General features: G+C 47.2%; 1 protein-coding gene across 2 annotated transcripts in view; it reads right to left on the bottom strand.

Moving 5' to 3' along the window:
• The window catches only part of FLCN (folliculin), a 232,767-nt gene that overhangs the window by 165,404 nt on the left and 41,026 nt on the right, over nt 1–26,337 (bottom strand). For both annotated transcript variants that reach the window (XM_086940860.1, XM_086940859.1), the window contains exons 3-5: nt 25,464–25,610; nt 23,837–24,058; nt 22,384–22,544 (exon numbers count right to left, since the gene is read on the bottom strand). In XM_086940860.1, coding sequence (XP_086796986.1) covers nt 22,384–22,544; nt 23,837–24,058; nt 25,464–25,610 — 530 coding nt within the window. The remainder of the gene's footprint in view (nt 1–22,383; nt 22,545–23,836; nt 24,059–25,463; nt 25,611–26,337) is intronic.

Here is a 26,337-nt window from a genome sequence, read left to right as displayed (position 1 = left end):
AAAGCAATGGAAACTAAAGTAAACTATAAGCACTGACAACTACAAAAATGTAATCTTGGCATTGCCAACCAGGATATTATATGAAACAATTCCAATGTCAAGATACAATGATTCAACTGGCACTACATGGTATTACGTTCTAATCCAGTAATCCAGAGGACTCCAAACATTTTTATACTTCGCACACATTTGAGTAACAATTTATAAAGCTGACCTAAAATCACTTGACACATTTTCTGAGACTATGAAAAACAGTTCATATTTTAAGTAAACTGGAATTTTCCTCATACTTTGGGGTTATTTCTTCAAAACATTTAGAGAAAAAGGTGTCAGTCAGTGCTAATGTTTAATTTATCATAGTAATGAAATACAATTTAATACCCATAAAGCAAGACAAACATGTTGAGTGCGGGTGAGGGTCTTCAAAGTAAAAGTCCAGAATCAATTATGTTGTGTTGCTTTTTTCTTGTATTAATTCGACTGAGTAAGCTTCAGTCTTGCTCCTTAAACACACACTGGGCAAGTGTGGGAGTGGCATACACTGGTTTACGTTTTAATACCCTTTTTTCTTAACCTCGTATAATGACCAGCCGGCAGCAGCAGCAGCCAGCTGACCAGTTAGAACCTCACAGTGTGATCTCGCTGGCATGCAGATGACTCCCCATCCCGCACATGAACTAATTTATAACACATCCATTCTTTTTCTACAAGCAAAGAAAATACATGTATTATCACAGACATAGTAAGTAACTGAACTACAACCAACTGAACTTACTAAGAACATAAGAAATTATATCCTATTTGGGAATGCATTGGGTAGTCCCATGAAATAAGAGAACAACAAAGAGAAAACCCCACATATAATCAGAAGATCAAACAGGTATTTTTCTGAATCCTGCTACATGGATCGCTCTCCTTGCCTGTACATGGTTTTTTTCTTCCCGTCCGTCTCTCATCAGCTGCACCCAACAAAAACCCCCTCCCATCACAAGACCCTACAGAGACTTCACTCTGCACTTCCATTATTGACGCACTCATGCATTTCTGATCTGTCATTATCATGGCACTACTGCACCCTTCGTTATCATCAAATTCTGTGACACCATCTATGCTAGAGCCATCTCTTTGATAAATGACTACTCTTCAATTCCAACTCTGACCACTTTGCAGCTTGACATAATTCCATATTGCAGCTACAACTTTGTAAAGCACTCTAAATTTGGAAAGACCACCACTTTTTGTTCCGGGTCTCACCTTTACCAAACCTCCTTCCTGCACCCACGTAACATCTATATTTGATTTGGGCACAGTTATTCCAGCTTCAATGTTAGCTGTAAGTTCATTCAAACTGCGATTGATTATTTTGCTCTGGCCTTCCCCTTCCTCTCATTCTCAAAAACAGTGTAATGCCAGTACTTCTAGGTTGTGCCCACACAGCCTCACAAACTGTCTTTTTACTTAATTCTACTTCTCACCACCATTTATATGACACATTTGATAAGATGGTTAGCTTTTTCTACCATTCCATTCGACTGGGTATTATAAACTGCCGACTGTTTCACACCATTGTGTACCAAAAACTCATTCATCTCCTCAGAGGTCAAATGCATGCCTTTATATGTAACCAAATAAGATAGAATTACTTCCCTTGCTAATATCTTTCTGAGAATGCTTATTCTGCTTACATTATTTTACTTATGAGCTCAGCTTCAACTCTCATCTATGGTTTGCCTTGATCAGTGGAATGCTGAAGTACTCCACCACCAACATCAAGAGGCACATTATGATCGAGGATGTTCCGCATCCTCCGGGCCGGCGGAAGCCACCGCCGGCCCAGCGGATGCGGAAAATCCTCTGCGGACCCACCGCCACATTAGGATGGCCGGTGGGTCCTCGTTTAGGTCCGCTGCTTTTTCACTGCGGTTGGCTTACAACCGTGGCGGAAAAGGCCTAATACGGTGGCGGTGTCTCTCAGACACCGCCAGCCATATTAGGATGTCTGAATTTCAATGCCTTTACACGGCGGCATGTCCGCCGTGCAAAGGCATACGGATTCTTGTTTGGGGGCCTGTTGCGAGCCCCCAGGGGTACAGGGGGGGTTGGGGGTGCACATGGGGGGTACCAGGTACCCCCCTGCATTTGCGTGCACAGAGCGGCAGGCACCGCGCGGCGCCTGCCGCTTTGTGCATGCAAATGCACAGCTTTCATTTTTTACATTGCGGCGGGTGCTGCTTGAAGCAGCACCCGCCGCAATGTTAAAGATAGAGGATGTGACCGCCAGGGTGGCGGTCACATCCTAATTGCACAAGAGGGAACTCCGCAGGCCATGCGGAGGTTCCCTCCTCCTCTATGGTCGCGGACGGACTCAAGTCTGTCCGCGATCATACTGACCCCCTTATTTTTTTCTGATACATCCCCGGCCACAAAAAGTATTCCTTAACTCAATTTATTGTCAAGGATTGTCCCAGTTGTCCCTCATGACTAAGCTTGCATATGTTCCTCCTTAAATTGCTAAGTGGAAGACGTCACTCACCCCGCACGCTCACCCGTCAATTCAGAAATCACTTGAAAATATGGTCTTGCACCAACATTAACTCGACTTTCTCTGTGTATTACCTTTTTCACTAAATGTTATACTTCCTCTAAAATGTTATCCTGTGCAACTTTCCATTCCTCCTTAGATAGTGAGCCATAACACACACTTTCAACACATTCACACATGCCACAACTTCTTAGAGGTCACGTCTCCTCCATGATCAACATAGGGCAGAGGTTGATAAGAAAGGTAGTGTGTCTGCTTATTATTCCACCACAGAATGTTTTCTACACAAAACTTGGAGCCTTGGAGCTAGGCTGCCAATCTAGGTAATCACGCTTAAACAGTATTCGTTGCCCCAGGATTCAACACTCTAGGTAGTAGTTTGTGCTCCATATGCATCACTATACTCAAATCCCACACATAGATTCTGAAGTAATGAGTGGAACCCGCAGCGACCAATACCTCTCTTTCAATGACTGAGTAATTTCTTGCAGAAATTGTCGAAGAACATGTGGTAAAAAGCCACTATTTTTTCCGAACCACTCTGCACTGTGATAACACCACTCATACTTCTATTGCACTTGCATCAAGTAATAATGGTGGTTTTTTTTTTACTTTATTGGTTTTTAATTAAGACAACACAAGACAATTATACACAATCAAGGTATGGGTACAGTTCAGGACATATTAACCATACACACGGTGACGTGCATATCTAGACCACATTAAAGTAGTTACGACCATAAGGATCCCTCAAACATTTCCCAACATGTTGTACATGACGAGAGCAATGATCAGACAACAACAATTTTCAATTAAGACCGTGTTGCTACCCTGTCCCCATGTTCTGTTTAGCTAGTGTGTGCCTCCCCATCTCCTGCACCTTCAGGTTCCCCTGTTTCTTTGCCTATCAGGTATTGTTGGAATAGACTCCAAAAAGCATTGGGTCTGGCCTGCGGAGGTTGAAGATCACTGTATGTGTCTGCCTGAGTGTTGCAGTATATCATGTCTTTGAGCCATTCATCTGTTGTTGGTGTCGGGCCCCTGGCCCAACACATCACGTCCCATCGGTTGGCAAGCAGCAAGCCAATCGCCACCAGTCGCCAAACATCCTTATTGATTTCCTTATCTTACCCCATTAATGTGAGGAAAGGGTCTGGGGAGACTGAGAGCCCCGTGATTCCGTTAAGGATTTGGAATACTTTCTCCCAGAACTTCAAAATTCCAGGGCAGTACCAGGCTACATGTAGAAACTGGCTACTGGCTCTTAGCAACGATTGCAGGACGCAGAGTCCCTCAAGCCATAATTATACAGCCTATCTGGAGTATAATATATCCAATTGATATATTTAAAATGGATGAGACGGTGCCTGCCATTTGATGAAATTTGTCTGGTCACCTCACAGCAATAGCACCAATCATTATCACCAATTACCCGTGCCAAATCCTTCTGCCAATCCTGTTGCACTTTCGAGTGCAGTGCCCTTCTGTTTTCTTGCGTAATGTTATACATTTTTTAAACCAACGTAGAAGAGGAGGGAGTACAGATAATGTGTCTTAGGGCCAGCACCTCTGCCGGCTCCTGAAGGCCTTCCCCCAGATGTGCTTGTAACGTGTGTTGAACCCTAAGGTGCTGATTTTGATCAAGAAGCAAAGGGCATGCCCCTCAGCTAGTATATCCTCCCATTTGCGCAGTACCCCGTCCCTAAACAGGTCACCTACCCGATAATGGTGCCTACTCGATATTTTGTGTTTTTCTTTATATCAAAAGATGAAAGAATTAAGGAAATAACTATCTCCCAATTTACATTTTCAAGTGCTTTTTTTTCTGCTCCTCTGACCACTTGAAGGACTTGTCCTTACATAACAAACACCCTCACAGAGTCAGTCTTATAGGTAGTGTTTTACAATTTTGGCAAGTAATCTACTAAACACTTGATTGACCGAAGCTCATCTTTATCACATGGTTCGGGGCCTCCCTTATCTCTCTTACTAAATAACTTTTCAAATTAACTCCCTCCGAAAAAATGGTGCACCCAAAATATTCAGAATCGTTTTGAAGAAAACAACATTTTTTTCTTCACAGTGACATACAATCCTGAGACAACATGTTAAGAACTTGTTTCAAGATATGTTACTCATAGTCTTACCAAAATAAATAATGTCATCCTGGAAAAACACAACCTGGTATTGACCTTTAAAAAACATCTGCCATCTTACACTGAAAGATGCTTACTATCAAAGCAAGAACCAAGGGGCAGACAATTAAATTGATAAACACACTCGATTGTGCCAAACACCATTAGCAGTTTCACAGGATGTAGGTATGCGCTTCTCAAATCTAAGTTTGAAAAGTACCTTGCATCCTTTCGCATCAACACCATTTCTCAATTTTGGGTAGGGAAAAGTTGTCCCCCAAACTGTGAAGGTGAACACAGAGAAGCAAATTCCGGTCAGCCTTTTAAGTGACTTCTACAGGTGAAACCCACTGAGCTAATTCTACTGATACAGTCACAACGTCCTTTACCATGTCTTCCTACATTTTTCGGACCGCCTTGGTCAAAGCCAGGGTATCCGTCTTGAATTGTGCTTCCGTAAATCTTACCCTGCATTTGGCACAATTGTGTGTACAAATGGTCTAAGCCTACCTAAACTGCCTTCAAATAATTCAATGGCAATTCTTAACACCTCTTTTGCCCTTGGGTTAATGATGATGTGAGGTTCATACTGGTCCGCCAACACTAATATTGGAGGTCACGCCCTTACTACATATATTTTTCGCTTAACCTTTCTCTATGACTATTAGGTCACTGCAACAACGTGACCAAGTTAATATTCCAGATGAACAAGTAACTTCTTTTCAGTAACCCTTTTTCTGGTGGAGAGTATCTAAGCCTCTTATTCCTCACCTTTTGAATACAAACCAAAGCAGTACCTATTTGCTAGCAGTCCTCTGAATGGACTCAACCAGAAAGAGCTGCAAGACAGAGCGGGAAAAATGCCCCTCTCGGCGAACCGAACTCTCCAGACAATAGTGCTTCGGATGCCCAAGTAGCTGCCTGGCGTATATCTAGGACAGGGACTCCACATGCTAACTCAGTGCTTACAACTTTTATCCTGGAAGAATGAGCACACAGTCCTTCTGGAGGCTACTTTTTGGCTAATGCCTAGCAGATCTTCATGCAGAGAACTATCGAGCAGAAGATGGTCCTCGTATGCACAACCTTGCCATTTGTATGCTCTAGAACAGAGGTCTTCAAACTTTTTTAGGTTGAGCCCCCCCTGCTGATTTTTTTTAGATGTTGGGCCCCCCCACCACCTGACAGAAATTTCTGGAATCTGGTACACTACATGATCGACTGCCACGCGCATATTACGGGCCATATCCGGCAAATAATGTTCAACACAATAAGAGTGTTTAGTAAACTGCAGGTTTGTGAGCGGGTGTGGTGAAATGACAGAGGCGTATTACAAAGCTCAAAACATAATTTTCCAAGATAAAATGTGCGCAAATTCTTTTTACTAGGATGCTTTGTTTTACACAGGACAAAGATTAATAATAACACCACCAACATGAATGTGACGGGTGTGCCGGTGTTTAGCCACATTTAGACTATCAATCTGTGGGTGGATCCATCATCTATCCTTCCATCCATCATTTCACTCATCCATCCCTCTATCCACCCTTTTACTCATCCATCCATCATCCATCCATCCTTTCACCCAATCCATCCTTTCACTAATCCATCCACTCGTCCATCCATCCATCCATTCACTTATCCATCCAACCATTTACCCTTTCACCCAAGCTATCCTTTAACTCATCCATCCACTCTTCCACCCATCCATTCACTCATCCATCCAACCCTTTCACCCATCCAGCCATCCTTTCACTTACTCATCCATCCACCCAGTCACTCATCCGTCCACCCATTCAACCTTTCACTCATCCATCCATCCATCCATCCATCCATCCATCCATCCATCCTTTCTTCCTGCTCTCCACCCTCCCTTTCACTCATCCATGAATTCTTTGACTTATCCATCTTTATGTTCTTCTTTTCACTCATCCATGCACACATTTGCCCATCCATTCTGCCAATCATTCATCCATGTTTTCACTCATCCATCTATCCATCCTCCCTTTTTCTCTCCATTCCCCTTTCACTTAGCCACCCATCCTTCTATCCACCCTTCACCCATCCACCCAATCATCCATTTACTCATTCACTCATGAATCCACCCATTGACCACTCATCCACCCTTTCACTCTTCCATCCTTTTGTCCATCTACCCTCCTCTCACTCACTCATCCATCCTTACATTCACCCTTTCACTCATCCATCTATCTATTCATTCATTCACCCTTTTACTTATCAATACATCAATCCATCCATCATTTCTCTCATCCATCCACCCATTGACTCGTCCATCATCCATCCTTTCATTGATCCATCCACCATTTCACTGAACCATCCACCCTTTTACCCATCCATCTACCCTTCCACCCATACATACATCTATTTATCCTCATCCATCCTTCCACTTGTGCATCCATCCATCCTTTCTCTCATTATCCATCCACCCTTTCACTCATCTATCCATCCTTTCACTCATCCATCGACCCTTTTACCCATACATCCACCATTTCACCCATACATCCACCATTTCACCCATACATCCACCATTCCACCCATACATCCACCATTCCACCCATACATCTATTTATTTACCCTTTCTCTCATCCATCCTTCCACTCATTCACTCATCTATTTATCCTTTCTCTCAAACTTCCATTCACACCTTCACTCATCCATCCACCCTTTTACCCATACATCCACCATTTCACTCATACATCCACCATTTCACCCATACATCCACCATTCCACCCACCATTCCACCCATACATCCACCATTCCACCCATACATCTATTTATTTACCCTCTCTCATATCCATCCTTCCACTCAATCACTCATATATTTATCCTTTCTCTCAACCTTCCATTCACCCCTTCACTCATCCATTCATACTTTCACTAATCCATCCAGCCATTCACACATTCCTTCGCTTATTCACTCACCCCCTTTTCACATTAATTATGAGCTAAGCCTTTGTCTGCAGAGTTGCAGACAGAAGAGGCCCATCAAGAACTTAGCCCCTGCTGTATTTCCTAAAGCAAGGGGTGGGGGAGGGTTCACTATGCCCCTGTACATAGGGAATCTGAAAACTTGGAAATCATGAGTCATGCATGATGCACAGAGCCAGGACCTCAGGTGACCGTGACAAGGTGTTGTTTCCAAGGCTTTAAGTGGGATGAAAAAACTGGGGGTCTCTCCAAGGGGCCTGTCTGATGTAATTAAGGGCGTGTCCTAAAACACTGAAGCTAAAAATATGTACTGAGCATAATGTGCAGCGACTGGCATTTTGCTGTTTCTATCATTGCATCGAGGAGTATTGTGCTTATCAGTAGGTCCCTCTCAGTGAGTCTGAGAGTCAGAGTGCACGCTGCCTGCTGCCTGCACAGGAGGCAATAGTTTATCAATATACATTACCGCCGCCAGCGGGACGGTACTCGTCCCATGACCTCAGGCCTCATGACCTCAGGCCTTCTGAGTCACTGCGGCGAACCTGTGCAGCACTATAGGAGCAGAGCTGCAGTACTGGCATCTGACTTCACGGCACCGGGCTCAGCTGAGCTGCCACAAGAAGTAATTAGTCATCATTATTAAGTAAACACCTGAAACACTAACGGTATGTTTTAAAGGTATTAGTAAACACTTCTATGCTATATGTGATTTTAGACTACTTTTACAGCCTGCACATGACACACACTGGTGCAAGTACTGCAAGTACCGGACCCCGGACAGGGAGGCCGCTCAACTACTTATGAATTATTACGGCTCACAATCTTTTTGAGATAATACTGCCAGACTGTGAACTCCCCCTGTCCCCAGATGCCTCATTGTGTCGTATGTTAATGGCCTAGAATACCCACGTAACTTATTCTCTGCCTCAGGTTAATATTAAATTACGGGCGGCGCTGCACGCCCTTCTGTAATCAGCTAATTAATTTTTTATTAAACTGCTGTTTTTTTAAATATATTAGTCTGTGGCCGGGTTGTGACCCCTGGGCTATGTGTGTACCCTTACATTTTTGGTGCATTACAGCTGTTTTAAGGTCTTCTTAAAGTCTCTCGATGCTAAATGGGTGTGATTTCTAATATGTAAAAAGTGTTACTCATCGTTTTTGAAATGTCACTCATTATTACTTTGAAATTATAAAAATGTCACACATAGCAATCTGTAACCTTGGCAGCTATGGCAGTGGGAGGCAAGGGGTCTCTGCTAAAAACGAAAGCGACTCCTTGCCTGCACTGCAGCTGAAGCTATCAGCTCCGCGAATTAACCCCCTCCTGGGAGAGTTAACAGGACAAAAGAACGGGCACCTCCTGCCCCATCGATCTCCCCTCACACCCCCCCTCCAGCCATACCAGAGTTTTACAAACAAAGGTAAGATTGGAGTGGAATGCACGCCCCCCCTGGGATGGTGTCGGGGCCACCCCAGGAGGGCGCGCCCCACAGATTGAAGAACTCTGCTCTAGAGAACCCCAAAAAGAGCTGATTGTCCACCCAGTGTTCCTTGCAGAGCCAGACGGGCCGTAGCGGGCACCAGGCATTTCCCTGGTGGGCTTGAGGGGTGAGGGCTGGTTTTGTGGCCACGGTGGCTGATTTTCTTACAGGGGGCCGGTTTTGCAGCAGTGCTGCAATATCTGCCCCCTGTAAGAAAAGTGGGAGCGGTGCTTCGTGGCTAAACCCCCAGACACCACAACCCCCATCTCCTCCACGCTCCCAGGGCCGGTCGAGCAGCAACCTGCCAGGGCTGGTACGCCAGTGGAAGAGCCAGCACAAGTCGTGCTTGGTCTGCAAGCAGCATACGGAGAACTCCCTGGCCGCCCGCTGAGGTCCGAACGAGAGAACTCAAAAGTACAACCAAGGAATTAGGTTAATACAACATGATCCCTCAAGACTTTAGCTATCAATGGTCTATAACCACAGAGAAACATTGGTCTCTCTCACTTTTTTCCTGCCCTTAAATCTTTTTCACTCTAGGTTCTGAAGAAAGCCCACCTGACCCGCATGGGCAAACATTGAGGCTGGAACATGTTGACCTTTTCATGGACAATTTTAAGTGCGGTTGACTCCTAACAGATCCCCCTACGCACGGAACTGTTATTAAAACCAACTCCGAACCCAGAACCATTAAAAGATCTTTTTCAATCTGGCTATATGAGTTTTTTACAAAAACTTTTGCTGTTAGATTCACCAATAAACCCCTTGTATTACTGATCACTACTGCGCTAACCAGGGGATTACCTCCAGGTGGAGGAAGCATAACTACTAACCCTATGATGATGCCGTCACGTTCCTAAGGAGTAAGGTGTAGTATCAATATATACCGCCACCACCAACCTCCCTACATGAATGAGGGTTTTTTATCGGTACAGTGTACGAAAATTCCAAAAAACCCTGGTTACGCAGGACAAGTGATCCATCTCCCATTTTTTTATATATGAATAAGGAAGCTGAGTGGATCACTGCTTCTTCTTTCTCCCTCTTTTTGATTTGATAAAGGTGGTTAATGACAGACTGGGGGTGATCCCACCTTCAACAGCCAGTCGTCAAGGGAGTGGAAGACTGGCTCCTAACCTCTGAAGGTGTGCTGCAGCCACCGCCATCACTTTCGGGAACTCCAGAGGGGCACGGGTGAGACTAAAGCGGAGCATTGCAAACTGAAAATGCTCCTGTCCCACTACAAACCGTAGGTAGCTCCGGTGGGCCTGCAAGGGGGGGTATTGATATAGGCCCAACGCCAGCATCCAGTCTCCATGGTAGAGGGCAGATATGACCTGGGCTAAGGTGAGCATTTTGAATTTCTTCTTCTAAAATAAGGCGTGGACAAGGCACATGTCTAAAATAGGCCAAAGGATTCAATCTTTATTGGCAACAGAATGTTGGATTGAATGACAACCACATCCTACTTCTGAAGCTAGCACCCTTTCAACAGCCCCTTTGGCCAACATGGCTTGCACTTCCTGCTTGGATTGACGATGGAAGATGCACTATGGAAGAAAGTGGGTTAGGCACATACCCTGTGAATGATCTGCGGGACCCACTTGTCCAATGTTTTTGCCTGCCAAACTGGGAGGAATCAATGGAGACTGCCTCCCATTGGGTGGTTGTGCTCCTGTAAGGGCACACTAAAGAGGTTTGGAAAGTAGGACACCAAGGGGAGCAGTAAACTGTGCGGCCAGTTGACCTAGGTTGCAGGGGCAGTGGCACCATGGCCTTGACAGCAAACTGCTGGGCTCCTTGTAGTGGCTGGACATGCTGGAGGTGTGGGGCACCTTGACCAAATCAACAAAAGGAGCTGTAGAACAGGCAAAGTAGGACTGAGAGGTACAGAGAGCATGCTAATGCCTGCTCTGTAGAGGCTCTAGAGCTCAATCAGATTTGTCCTCTAACAGAAGAGTCCAGTCAAAGGGAAGGTCCATCAGGGAGGACTGGATATCTTTTGAGACAATAGTCGATCACAGACATGCATGGCATACTAGGGAGGACTTGTACCAGCGAGAGACCCAAAGGGCATAGTGTCACAACAAGAATCTGGCATTAGCTGATTGGAGTGCCAGACTAGTAGAGAAAAATATTTGTTTCCCAAATGTTTTCACCTGTCTAGATCCCCAGTCAGGGGGAGTGGTAGGGAGGGAGTGGTAGGGAAGAAGTTGGGATTAGACGGGTTTGTGACAGCTTGCATCATTGAGCTGGTGGAGGTGGTAAATCAAGAGGTAAATCAAGTAGAGGAAGTGGCGCCTTGAGAGGAATCATGCACAACTTTGGTGGAGTTCAAGCTGGTGTTGATTTGGCACTGGTGCGAACTATTGGAGCCTCCTTATACATCGATGGAGTTGGATTCATTTTATTATGTGCATAATATTTTAATTTTAAAAAAGCTTCCAAAATTACTTGGGGCTTCGATTTAGCACAAATGGGACATGGGAGACACCAGTAATGAAGAGTGTGAAGACTTTATCAAATAACTGCCATGGGATGTTTGGCACAATACGAACTAAAGAAATATTGTGCTACGTATATATTGTAGCAAAAGTATTGAAAGCCAAAATATGCAGGAGGCAATTATATATTGATTTTTTTTGTAACATCGTTTTTATTGCATCACCAATATAAATGTACAGACATTGAGGTCATAGTGCAATGAGAAATCATAGCAAGAAAACACAGTGATCGTCGTCCCCCGTCCTGAGTGGCATGTCCCCATACCGAAGACAGTTCAGCCTTCACCCGTAGTTCATTCCTTGCTGTGTCTTACATTGTCTGAAGTCATTGCTGCAAGAAAAAGTGGGTTGCTTTTGTGATTTTCACCCCTCCCCCACCCCTATCAAACATCTACCCCTCAACACCCCAACAATTCCAAACGTCCCCCCCCCGTGGCCGCGCTATACAAAATTACTACTGAAAAGAAAGTCTGGTGTGTAGCAGGAAGGTTTTATACATTCGCTAAGGTGTGTCCCCCGGTAAGGTGGCGGGGTTGGCAGTACCCAATTCCTCCATCTCCTCATGCTCCTCGTCAGCGTCATCTCGGAGCGCCTGTACCAACAATTCCCATGCAGTCGCCCTCTCCATAGCCTTCTCACCATTCGTTCTCCAAGCCACCTGGTACCTCAAGGTGCTCTCACACGCCGCCCACCGCAGACATTCACCATACCACCGTTTATATGTGGGTCCCGTTTTCGATTTCCAATTTCTCGTGATCTCCCGCTTAGCAAGGATCAGCCCCAAGTCTACGAATTTGCTGGTGTTTTTATTCTTAGACGTGTGCGGAAACCAATGTAGGACCCCCACTGCCTTGGTGTACTGAACGTCTCTATCCGTCACTCTATTGAGGGTCCTCCCAATCTCTTGCCAGTAATCTCCCAGGGCAGGGCAATCCCACAACATGTGACCCAAGTCTGCTCCAACTGTATTGCATCTGGGGCAGGCGGCCTGTTCCACCCCAAAGTATTGCCGTATTTTCCCCGGAGTGAGGTATGCCCTATGGATGATGTAGAAATGGATTAGCTGAAACCTGGCGTTTCTCGAACTTTTCCGCGCCCGTCGCAGCAGCTGACCCCAGGTCGCCTCAGGGATCTCCATTTGAAGGTCCAACTCCCACTTGGTCTTCAATGTGGCGAGCGGCTGCAAAGCCTCTCGCAACATTCTGGAGTATAAACAGGTGACAGCCTTAAAGGTTCCGGCTGCCATCATCGTATATTGACAGGCCATGGAGGTCCCTGGTTCCAGCAATCCTCCTCCCCAATGATCCTGCATAGCGCCCGTGACCGCCGCATGCAACAGGTAGTCTCCCCTCGGCAGGTCGAACCGCTCTTGCAGTTCCTGAAACGGGAGTAGCACCCCATCCTCGTACAAGTCGCCCAGCATCTGGACCCCAGCCTCTTCCCAGCCCAGCAGCCGCGACCAGTCCCCTCCATGAGGGAGGGCCGTAACCATCCCCAACGGGATTTCAGGAGCATACATAAGGCGGACCCCCGCTAGTTTGCGCGCCCGATTCCAGCAGAGTCGGAACGTCTGTTCCTCCACTGTCAGGTCTCTGACCAAGAGCCTCTGGTGCAGTGTTATATATGCCAGCACATGCCGCGGAGTACCCTCGTCTCTAGCATGCTCCGGGCCTCTATATACCTTCGCGACCTCCTGGGTGAAAACCTGCAATTGTGCTGCTAGGTAGTACCCTTCAAAATCAGGCACCGCCAAGCCTCCCTCATCCTTGGGTCGCAGAAGGGTGTCCAGCGCGATGCGGCCAATTAACCTTCAGGCCCGACAGTCGCCCAAACCGCTCCAGCAGCCGTCTCGCCCCTAGGAGCTCTGCGTCCGCGTCTGCTAAGAACATCAATAGGTCATCCGCATACAACGAAATGAGATGCGGCCTGTCCCTATACATCAATCCGGCGTAGTGGTGGCTCGATCTGGCCTCCACAGCAAAGGGTTCCATTGCCAGGGCAAACAGGAGGGGAGAGAGGGAACACCCCTGCCTAGTGCCTCGACGCACAGGGTACTGCTTCGAGATCAGTGAGCCAACCCGGACTCTAGCGACTGCATCAGTATACAGGACTTTGGTCCAGTTAATATATCCGTCCCCCAGCCCGAAGCGCCGCATCACCTCATACAAATATCCCCACTCAAGACTGTCGAAGGCCTTCTCGATGTCAATGGAGAGTACCAATGGAGTGATGGATTCCGGCCAGTGGGCCCCCAGCAATCTTGTAAGCCTGCGAATATTGTGAGTGGTGTTACGTGTAGGGATAAAGCCGCACTGATCCTTATGAACAAGTTTAGTCATGTGGACCAGTAGTCTATTCGCTAGGATTTTACTCAGGACCTTATAGTCCGTCGTGAGCATGGACAACGGACAATAAGAGGACAGAGCCGCTCCCTCCCTGCCCGGTTTTAACAACGGGATCATGAGGGCTTCACACATGGAGCCCGGGAGCCGACCTCGCGATTGCGCTTCGTTATAAACTGATAGCAGTTGCGGGGCAAGGTACTCCAAATATTTGCTATAAAACTCAATCGGGAGACCGTCAAGCCCCGGAGTTTTATTTCTGGCCATCTGCTTTACTGCACACCCTATCTCCCCGACCGTGATGGGCCGACCCAACTCCTCTGCCTCCGATTCCTCCAATTGCGGTAGCTGTAACCCTTCCAGAAAGACGCCCAGCTCATCCGCCCCGCCCGACTCTCCGCTCTCGTATAGACCTTCATAGTACGCTCAGAACCTGTCCAGAATCCCGGCTTGGGTATGGCAGGGCTCCTCCCCCACCTCCTGGATCATCATGATCGGCATGCCCCGCCTGACTGGGTTGGCAAGCCACGCCAGCATTGACCCCGCCTTATCACCTTCCGCATGCGCCTTCGTCATGTATGTTTTATGGTCAAAGCTACGCAGCCGTTCCAGCTCCACCGCTAGCACCTCCCTGGCACCACTAAGCCCCTCCTGTAGCTCAGGGTGATTCGGGCGGCCCCTCTCCATCTCCCTCAGCCACTTTTCCGCCTTCTCAAGATCATCCATCAAAGTCTTGCGGGCCCCCGCAACGTTCCCAATACAGTGCCCCCGTACCACCACTTTAAACGCGTCCCACTCCACCGCCCTAGTGGAGGCGGAGCCGCTATTCTCCTCAAAGTAACGTTCTATGCGTTCCCCAAGGGCCTCCCTGAAAAGCAAGTCATCCAGGGTGTCAGGTTGCAATCGCCATGTTGGCACACAGTTAACTTCCACCATCCAGTTCAGAGACAACAACAAAGGATTGTGGTCCGACATCGTCCGAGCCAAATACTCCGCCCCACCCACCGTGGGGAGCATATGTGATGAGCACAGAAAAGCGTCCAACCTAACATGCAGGTCATGCAAATGCGAGTAGGCAATTATATATTGATTAGTATAACTTTACTATTTATAATGTGTAGATGTGGAGTTAAATATAAGTAAACCTATACTTACTGTATCAATATTTTGGCCATCTAAATTTGTTCTACAATATTTGTCTAGCATGACATTTAGTACTCAATATTCTGATACCACACCTTTGAATGTTATTGCAGCCCTACCTAAACAATAGGTAAAGACTGTCCCACTTGAAGTCTGTACTCTAAAAATGGATGCTGAAGCCCTTTATGATTCTGAACTCTGGGTGCCTTAAATGTTCACTCTTTTTTTGCTTCCAAAAAATATGACTTGTTTAGGTTGATGTAATCTTCCGTAATCTACTCCCATAAATATGCTGTACATGGAATTAAGTGTGACAAACATTATTGACAGTGCTTATATTTAGTAGATATGTAACAAAGGATGATTTGAGCCAATACTTTGAAAGTGTTGAAGCCCTCGGATCAATATTAGTTAATAGTCCTTTAATTACCCCACTTGAAGTCATTAGGTCAAAGACAGGGGCTGGGGCACTATATGTTTGTGAAAACTGGGGCACCTAAAACGTGCACTCTTTTTTACTTCCACAAAAGCCTTTAATATTTCAAAATCTACCACCCTAAACTATTTGCAGATGTTGGTAAGTGTGGCACATATTCATAGTGGCTCCAATATTGCTCTGGCCCAAGCTAAGGCCACACACTCAAATCTCCATATATGGTCATGGCTTAAAGGAGCATTAACACTGAGGGATCTTGAACACTTCATTAGGTAGACTATGCTAATAATATTTTACTAGATATTGGACCGAGTAATTTAAGTTGGACTATTAGAACAACTATCAAATCAAGATTTTTGGATACAAAGTTATGTGAAGAAATTAATGTTTAATTTATGACCACCTTAGATCCAAACTAGCCTTTCCACAAAAGTATTCAGGAAAGAGAGAAAGCTTATGACAAATGAAATTAACACATATGAGGAATCATTATATTACACTTCTGCATTTGTTTATTTAGCGTTATGTCTATGTGATGTTCTGATACTTATAAGTATTAGTTATGTAATTTGGGTCAATGTGAGAATCAGATGCATGGTCCCACTGTTATGTTACCCAAAGAAATTAACCTGTGCTAAAAGCTTTTAAGGTGAGATAAAGGAATGATGCCCTATTCATTTATATTTGAAAAAACTGGCATTTTTATTATGTAATTTAGTAAGGCAAACTTTGCATTTAGAGCAGAGTCATGTAGGAGAAAGTTACTATTGATAAGCTAATATGTCACTGAGCTTTTAGTTACCCTTTTGTTGATGGGCAGCTGCATAAAATAGTGTGATAACATAATAAGGGAAAGTCTGTGCTTGTTAAGTCATTGAGTATATAGTTTATGCACTAGCATATAATTTTATATTTTATTGGGTGTAAAGCACAACTTACTTACCTTCGGGACTGATATATAAGTAAGAAACAGTAGTTAGTGTTAGCTTCCTTACCTTAGAATATCCCCAGGAGTCAGACTGGATCTGTAAAGTTTTCATCAGCAGTACCCCTGCGCGTCGCTAGGCGTCGTCTGCGGCTCCGCGTCAGTCGTCGGCGTCGTGATCGCCGGGATGACGTCGTCGGAGTACTTAGACGCCGCCCTCACGCGCGGACGGCAGTTCTGTACATAGCTTTCCGCGCCAGTAACGCAGAGCCATGATAGAAACCGACACTGGTGCCATGAAACTAGGGCCCTGAAAGGGATGTCCTTAACCCTAGATATTGGTTCGCAGAACGGGGAGGATGGGTGGGGCGGTAAGGAATCTAACACTAACTACTGTTTCTTATAGATATATTGTTACTGAAGGTAAGTAACTTGTGCATCTGAAAGAAACAGGTTAGTGTTAGATTCCTTACCTTAGAATAGATACCACAGCAATACCAACCCCGGTGGTGGGTCTGGGAACCAAGATCACACCAGAAAGTCGTGGAGAACGGAACGGCCGAAAAAGCCATCTCTCCGGACTTGGCTGTCCGGGCAGTAATGCCTAGCAAACGTGTGCAGCGAGGCTCACTTAGCTGCCTGGCAGATGTCCTGCAAGGGGACTCCCCGACCCAGGGCAATAGTAGCCGCCGTAGCCCCAGTGGAATGGGCGCGCAGCCCAACAGGAGGCTCCTTTTTCGCCAAAGAGTAGCAAACCTTGATGCACAAGACAACCCACCGAGAGATGGTCCGCTTGTGCAACGCCTGTCCCTTCTTTGCGCCCACGTAACCAACAAAGAGCTGGCCGTCCACCCGGAACTGGCGTGTGCGGTCCAGATAGAATGAGAGTGCACGTTTTAGGTCCAGACGGTGGAGCCTCTCTTCCTCTTTCGAGGCATGCAGAGGTGGATAGAAGGTGGGAAAGGTGATGGTCTGCCCGATATGAAAGTCTGTGACCACCTTGGCCAGGAGAGAAGGACGAATCCTTAGAACAACCTTGTACGGATGGACAGAGAGGAAAGGAGGTTTAGAAGATAGAGCCTGGAGCTCACTCACTCTCCTGGCAGAGGTGATGGCAACCAGGAAAGCAGTTTTAAGAGTCAGAAGACGAAGAGGACAGTTATGAAGAGGCTCAAAAGGAGCGCACATCAGATACGTTAGAACAAGATGAAAGTCCCACTGAGGCATCACGAAGGGAACAGGAGGAAACATGTGTGTGATGCCTTTCAAGAATCTATTTACAATTGGGGACTTGAAAAGAGAAGGCTGATCAGGAAGCCTTAAGAAGGCTGAAATGGCCTAGAGGTAGCCTTTGATAGTGCCCAGAGCAGAGCCCTTCTGGGCAAGAGAAAGAAGGAAGAGGAGAACCTCTGAAAGGGGGGCAGAGAGTGGATCCACAGCCTTTGCTGTGCACCATACCACAAATTTGTTTCATCTGCAGGCGTATACCGTTTTTGTGGAGGGACGCCTGGCTGCCAGAATCACATTGCAAACTTCAGGAGGCAAGCCAAATGGCCTCAACTGCCGCCGCTCAATCTCCACACATGTAGGTGGAGACTGGACAGGTTCGGGTGGAGGACCGTCCTCTGCTGCTGCAACAGAAGGTCCTCCTGAAGAGGCAGACGAATTGGGGGATCGACTGACATGCTGAGTAGCTAGGGATACCAGTATCTTTGTGCCCAGTCCGGAGCCACAAGGATGACTTGGGCCCGGTCTCGCCTGAACTTCTTCAGCACTCTGGGCAGAAGTGGTATAGGCGGAAAGGCGCACAACAGACCACAGCTCCACTCTTCCAAAAAGCGTCGCCGAGCGAGTGCCGCCTTGCAAATTCCAACACGCAGAACTGATGACATTGTGCGTTCTCTTTGGTGGCGAATAGATCTAACCAAGGGTCTCCCCACTGCTGAAAGAGACCTTGTGCCACGTCAGAGTTCAGACGCCATTCGTGATCCATCATGCACCGGCGGCTGAGTTCGTCCGCCCTGGCGTTCAGGGAACCTACCAGGTGTTGAACAACCAGGGTGACGCCCTGGTGTTCCAGCCATTGCCAGAGGCGCAGAGCCTCCTGGCAAAGGGTCCACAACCCCACCCGCCCTATTTATTGCAGTACCACATGGCGGTGGTGTTGTCCGTGAACACTTGCACTACACCTCCTCTGACAGAGGGAAGGAATGCCTTCTGTGCAAGTCGGATCGCCCACATTTCCAGAAGGTTGATATGGGGCCGGGACTTTGCCAGAGACCAGAGGCCTCTATTCTCCCTCTCTCCCATGTGGCCCCCCCATCCCAGGAGGGATGCATTTGTCATCACTACGTGCTCCTGTTGGGGTAGGGAGAGAGATCTGCCGCTGACCCAATCGCGGTTCGTGAGCCACCACTGCAACTGACTCGCAGTGCCCTCCGAAATCAGGACGTGGTCAGACAGGTTGCCCTGATGCTGTGCCACCTGGTGTGATGCACCAGAAGGATGCAGGAGGCCATCAGCCACAGGAGCCGCAGCATCAACCTGACTGAGACTCGGGATGAAGGCTGAAAGATCGGAATCAGAGCCTGAATATCCCGAACCCGCTGCTCAGGGGGATAAACCCAAAACTGAGCCGAGTCCAGAACCGCTCCGATGACAAGGAGCTTCTGAGAGGGGCACAGGTGTGACTTCGGCACGTTTGATGGGGAACCCCAGCGAGTGCAGGAGGTCGGCCGTAGTCTGGAGGTGGGAGACGACTGTTTGGGGCGAGCCCGCCTTCAACAACCAATCGTCGAGATAGGGGAAGACTGAAATCCCTGATCTGCGCAGATGAGCTGCGACCACCGCCATCACTTTCGTGAACACCCGAGGGGCACTGGTAAGGCCGAAGGGGAGCACGGTAAACTGAAAGTGCTCGTGGTCTACCGTGAACCGGAGGTAGCGCCGGTGGGCCGTCAGGACGGGGATGTGGAAATACGCGTTCTGCAAGTCCAACGCTACCATCCAGTCTCCTGGGTCCAGGGCAGCTAGGACCTTAGCCAAAGTCAGCATCTTGAACTTCTCCTTCCGGAGGAAGCCGTTGACGCTCCGTAGGTCCAAGATAGGGCGTCGGCCTCCTGTGCCCTTCTTGGGTACCAGACAGTAGTGGGAATAGCAACCACGTCCTACTTCTGGCCCAGGAACGCGTTTGATGGCCCCCTTGGCCAAGAGGGCCGTAACTTCCTCCTGCAGAAGTTGAAAGTGATCCCTCCACATGCGGTGGTACTGCAGTGGCATGGCTGGATGGGTTGCCTCGAAGGGGGGGGGGAGTAGCCGCTTTGGACGATTTGCAGCATCCACCTGTCCGACGTGATGATCACCCAGTGGAAGAGGTGATGGGGAACCCTGTTCCCCACTGGCATCGAATGGGCCTGAACTGCCGGACTAGGAAGGCTTAGAGGCAGATGCTGCGGGAGCGGATGTGGACTGTCCCTGCCGTTGTCCCCAGCACTGCCACGGCAGTAACCACGTGCGTGACCACGTTGAGACTGGTTCTGCGGCCTGTGGTAGGCTGGACATGTGGGGGTGCCCCTTCCTTGGCCACGAAAGGGGCGAAAAGCGGAAGTTTGCTGGCGTTGGCCTAGGCCCAAGGACTTGGCTGTAGCCCTGGAGTCCTTGAAACGCTCCAGCACACTGTCCGCTTTGTCGCCAAAGAGGTGACGGCCATCGAAGGGCATGTCCATGAACATGGCCTGGACATCCCCCGAAAAGTTGGCAAACCTCAGCCAGGCGTGGCGGCGAACCGCCATCATCGTTGCAATCGCTCTACCCAGCTAGTCCGTGGTGTCAAGTCCACACCAGATAAAGTAGCGTGCTGCATCCCGCCCTTCCGCCAGGGCTTGGAGAGCCGTGACCGGGCCTCCTCTGGGCACTGTGGCAGCACCTCCACAACCGTATCCCACAGGGAGTGGGTGTAACGGCCCAAAAGGCAGGAGGTGTTGACAGACCGCAGCCCCAAAACTCAGGGAGGAGAACAGTTTCTTCCCAAAATGATCATACCTTTTGGATTCCCCGATCGGGAGGAGCGGTCCGGAATGCGGTCTGGGACGTAGAGGCCTGAATGACCAGGCTCTCGGGGGTGGGGTGAACGGACAGAAAGCAGGGGTTGCCCGGAGCCGGGCGGTGGTGTCGGGCCACATTCCGATCCATAGGGAGCCCTGTGGAGGGCTTGGACCATTTGCCCATCAGAACGTCGGTGAGGGCTTCGTTAAACTGCAGTAGAGGCTCCGAGGAGCTTGCCTGCGGTTTGAGCACTCAGTGAGGAGTTTAGTCCTTACGGCCGCGACAGGGAGCTCAAGAGCCAAGGCCTTGGCCGCCCTGTTCAACACCACGCTGTAAGCAGCCCCCTCCTCCGACGCCACGGAGGGAGGAGAGACGAATCCAGTGTCGGGCGAAGTGTCCAGACCACTGGCCTCCCCCAGCTCTTCTGCCCAGTTCTGGCTCAACTGGCACCGCTGTGCCAGAGGGTCCTCAGACCCCTCCCAGTCCTCCTCGTCATCCATCTCCTGATAAGCAGGCAAAAATGATGGAGCCAGGTCGTAGCTGAAGGCCTCACCCATCGACGCCGGCGACACCCTCGGGGTCGGCGCCACCGGAGGAGTTGTAAGGTCGACTGCTGACGATCCGGATCCAGGCCTGGATCCTGCTGGGCCCTGCGGCGTCGGAACCGGAGTTCGACCACGATGCCGGGGCCGAAGCATGCGTCGGGGCCGGAGCTGCCGGCCTGCTAGGGCTCCCAGTCGGACCCGCGGGGCCCGAAGGCACCTCGGCAGGTTCCGACGGAGGGAAGTGCGAACTCATGGCCGTGAGGAAAGCACTGATCTCCTCCGGCGTCGCGTGCAGCCCAGGGACCGGCGGGTATGGAGCTGGACGCGGCGCCTGCGGCTCCGACGGAGCCACGTGGGCGGTGTCGCCCGAACACATGGCCGCGTCGTGCGAGTGTCGGGGGGAGTCAGAAGAGCGATGACGCCTCTTCGACTTCTTTTTCGAATGCCTTGACTTACCTGAGGACTTGGAGCCCGACGAGTGGTGGTGACTCATGGAGCGGCAATGACTGCGACTCCGTGACCGGTCCCTCGACTTCCCCCTCGACCGGGACCTCGAGCGGCATGGAGCCGACTGCCGGAGCTCAAGCAGCTTACGGGACCCGCTCCCGTCTAGCCTTCGAGGTCAAGGCCTGGCAGTCGGGGCACGACTTGTCATCATGGTTGGCCCCGAGGCAGTAAAGGCACCGACGGTGGGGGTCGGTCACCGACATCAGGCGGTGACAGGCCTCACAAGGTTTAAAACCAGGCATCCCTATCGGCACCGCAAGTCAAAGGTCGACTCGAAAAGTGATCAAAAGAGATCAAAAAATAACTAGAGTACTGCTCTTCCCGGATCTGCGCTTCTGGCACGGAAAAAGGACGGCGTCTAAGTACTCCGACGAAGGACGCGGAGCCGCAGACGACGCCTAGCAGTGGTACTGCTGACGAAAATATTCCGGATCCAGTCTGACGCCTGGGGATATTCTAAGGTAAGGAATCTAACACTAACCTGTTTCTTTCAGATATATATTCTATAAATGTTGCTTATAATAATCAATGATGTAATTGATTTTATATGTTTATTTATTGGGTTTTCATTGTAGGTAATTTTTCTCTTTCACTTTCAATATTGTAAGTTTTATGAGCACTGCATGATGATACTCATGATTACTAAAGTTTTCAAGAGAAAAGACCACTGCAAAAGCGGCATGCAAAGAGTTAATGACAGTTACCTTAGTCAGTCTCTTGAAGATAGAGACATTTGGACCTGTATAAAACAGTGGACTAAATAAATCATCCTAGTGTTGGGATGTGTATAAGAGTAGAATTCAATACAAATTAGAGGCATAAATTACCAAGCAAATGAGGTGTGCAGGCAGGCCCAGAGGTTCTCATCATTGGTCAGCGATGTCAGCGACCTTGCAGCATTTCCATTTCTCTGATGCAGAAAAGGTGTGAAAGCTGTGTTAATCCTAAGAGGCCGCTGTGGACATCCAAACTGTTCTGCCTCAAAAACCTAAGAGCAAAAACAGGCTTAATTAGCAAAAGAAGAAATAAAGGTCTTGGTATAATGCCCTCCGCATGAACCACAGTAAATTGATGTTTGCCTTGGTCTCTGCATAACCATTTTCTCTTGATGGGGTTTCAGAGTTGGGAGCTTTAGTCTGATCTATGCAAAAAATGGAATTACGGTGACAAATGATACACCAATATCTGCTTGAAAACAGACTCCAGTCATAGGAAGATGTATTTCTTTGCAGTTTTTGGCAGGTGGTGTGCCAAGGAGGGCTACATCTATGGCATTTATAGTTGGCAATTTTAGACACCATCAACAGAGGGGGCCAGACTACCTAAGGAAGCATCAAGCATAAGCAGGAATGGAGTGAGGATTATCGGTATTAAAAGCAAAGGTTACAATTCATTTTTGCCAGGGTCACTGTCCTCCACCCATGGAACTTTGTAGCCCCCAGCATTCTCTACTGTCCACTTAAGGACGTATTGGCTCTTGGCTCAGGATAGTCATGAGAAGGGCTGCATCAGTACGCTTTAGGGCTCCAAGTGCTCTTCTAGTGTCTAATGCGCTTACTTTGGCTCATTTATTATTTAAAAAAATTCTGCAATGAATATTTGAATAATTGTACAATTAGGTTGATTGCAAAATTGGATATTGGAGATACAAAGCATAAGCTTTTACCTTCATCGTTTGATTATTGTGGCATTTTCCAACCATGCCTCAGGATAAACGGGTCAGTTTTGATGCATCTTCTCAACACATGACATCACACTCTGAGGAAGCCTTTATCAGTAATGTTAGGGGACAGAACTACATTTGCAAGGAGGCTTAAATTAAAACCAAGTGAAGCTTAAAAAGTGCCATTTACTAGCCTGTAGCACATATATATGCTTATAAAGCAGTCTGCTGTCTTAAACTGCTTTTTATGTCCATTAAAATGTGAAAACTATGACCAAGCATTTCCAGTTGGAGGGGTCAGGTAACACATGCCATAACAAATGAAAAATCTACTTTTTGACAAAGGTTCTCTAAAGTATCATGAGAAGTATGAAATTCAAACAAAAAGAGGGAGACTACGAATGTATGGATGTAGAGTTGAGATAAGTAGGTAGAGGCACACAATTAGAGGAATGCGGACAATATGAAGGATTGGACCAATGAAAACCCTTCCTATGCTTAATGCCACCTTAGTAACATCATTGGAGCACTGTTGGTACCCTGTGATGCTGCCTATGATAAAGCCCTGGTGTCCTGTTGATTCTTCGTCCTTTCCTGGCTTCTCTAGTGTTACCAACCTTCAGGGCCTTCCCCTGCAGCTCATCCAGAATGCCTCGGATCTTTGCCAGAAGGAAGGGCCAGGAGTTGATGAGGTAGATCCTGTCCATCATGATGACTATGATGCTGTACCAGCGCTGGAAGCCACGGGCCAAGCTATCCTTAATAAAGAAGGTGTGACTAAAGACGAACCCATGCTGCTCGTCGCCAAAAAAGATTGGTCCTTCTCGTCCAGGACACACCTTTGAAAGAGAGAAGGTGATCACAAGAAGGCAAACAGTCCAAAAATGCCACTTGCCAAAGCTTAACACAACAGTCTTTCTCCTATTCATGCAATTGTAAATAGCGAACTTAAACTGGGTTTATATTGAAGCAACACGAGAAATGTCACGATACATAACAAGCACTGGCAAAGCAGAGAGGTCTCGCCTTGTTGACTTATTGGCTTTGTAACGCTTTTTTGCCAATGCCATGCTGCATCGTCACGCAATTGCAATGCCGATGCTGTTGCGACTGATTGTGTCATTCTGTAGGTGCACATATGCATGCACATGTCACTACGTATGTCTGTGTCTATGGAATGATGAGGCGTAATTTTTTCTTTTGTTTTTTTATTTACGATCTAAGTTTCAGACACCAATTAGAGCAGTAAATTAAACACATGTCGTTTTATTTCCACTAAAGCACTTTTCAAATAGTGACGTGGTCAAGCATCAAATGGCAGATGCTGGAGTCTTAAAACAATTAAAATATTAAAAGGACTTCAAGGGGTGGGCGAAAGTGTGTGGGGGGAGAACAATGGGAAGTGGGTGGAGTTACTAAGTTACCGAAAGGTGTTTTTTTAGAATGCAGAGCAGGCCAGCAGTTGCTAGGCCTCCACATAAAAGTAAATAAATAAAAAATAATTACAACATTTACTTCAAGGACAGCAAGGTATAGGGAGTCAAAAAAGGAGTTAGTGATGGGTAGGAGAAGCAACGGGAGGCAGGTATTTGACATTATAAGCAGCACATGAGAGAGCAAGAAGACATGCTCTCTCGTAGAGTGCTTAATGAAAAAGAAAAACGTAGTTCTCAACATTTGAGCAGTGGAAGGATACAAGCTAATCAGTCACAAGAACGGTAAAGAGGTATGCTCAAGGAGAGGACAAACACAAGCGAAAAGCAAGCCATTGAATACGATGCAAGCAAATATGGGTCACAATAAGGCCAACAAATGACAAGCAATGGGTGAGCTCTCAGCCCACTGTATGTTTTTGGTATGTTCCATAATAGGCTTTTGCCTATTGACAGCTAAAAGTTGTCTGGCGGGAGAGACCTGAAGTTTTTCAACACTTCCACCAAAGCATGTAAAAGCAAAGAGGTAAAGCATAAAACGTTGGAATCATATTTTGCTAGTGCTGTGTCGAATTAGGTGATGTTAGGACTAGAGAATTGTTCCATCATGAACGGACTTCATTATTAAATAATAGAATTAAGCACTATTTAAAACACAGGATTGACAAGAAGAAATGGAGCCACATCTAAGTTTAGCATATTGAAACTGCACAAAATTAAGTCCATTACTAGCTAATTGCCCAGTAGTATTCACAATTCAACAGATATTCACAATTAAGATGATACATTAAGGTAGAAAATGCCTTCATACCTCACAACTCAGGCTCCTAACACAGGCTTGCCGCACAATGGTGAAGAGCTGGGGATGGTTGGGCTGCTGATGACTGACGTACTTTATTGAGGTCTCTTTATCATGGCTGATGTAACCAGGGTGTCCTACTGCCAGTGATCGACAGCCCTGAAGAAGAAAATAATTGCGAATTGTCTTCGTCAGAAAAAAGGCAGGAATCACTAGTTATCATAACATTCACAAATCCTTCAGTTTGCATCAAAACATGATTTTATCTTCTCTACTAACCCAAGATGCGGATTAAGCATGTTTAATGACGTGTGACTGGGTGACTTACTGTAGTCGACAAAGTAGCTGCAATGTATATGAAGAAAGGCATAGGTTAGGTTCACATTCAATTAGCATAAATGGCTTGCTCATTTCTTCCACAAAAGATAGTGCACCTTAAAGGTGACACTATTTTATGTATAAAAAGCAAATTGCATCTGTATGATGTTCTGTATCTACTTGTCGATTGGATTCTCAATATAACAGAAAGAAAAAAAAAACCTTTGGCTTTTATTTTCAAAACACTGCAATAAATTTGGGTGACAAATGAGGTGTCACATCTTTCTTCAAAAATGTCCCTGTGAAAAGTTTACAAGCAATCAAAAAAGGGCAAAATAAAAAAAATAATACTGCGCTGTGAGAAGTTGGCCTGATATATGATGTTTCCAATTCTGGAACCACCTTGTATCAGTCCAAGCAATCCCTTATGGTGTCTGGTTGTAAGTCAACCTTATAGACAAGCTATCCTAGGGGTAGCATGGACTAAGCAGCCTGAAAGGCTAAACTCAAGGGGTCGTGTTAAGCGAGCTGTTTTACCAATCACAATCCTGTAATATCAAATGAAAGG

Source organism: Lissotriton vulgaris, chromosome 10 (assembly GCF_964263255.1).
Source record: "Lissotriton vulgaris chromosome 10, aLisVul1.2, whole genome shotgun sequence".
Taxonomy (NCBI): Eukaryota; Metazoa; Chordata; class Amphibia; order Caudata; family Salamandridae; genus Lissotriton; species Lissotriton vulgaris.
Note: the sequence above shows the minus strand (reverse complement) of the source record. Positions and strands in the feature narration are given on the sequence as shown.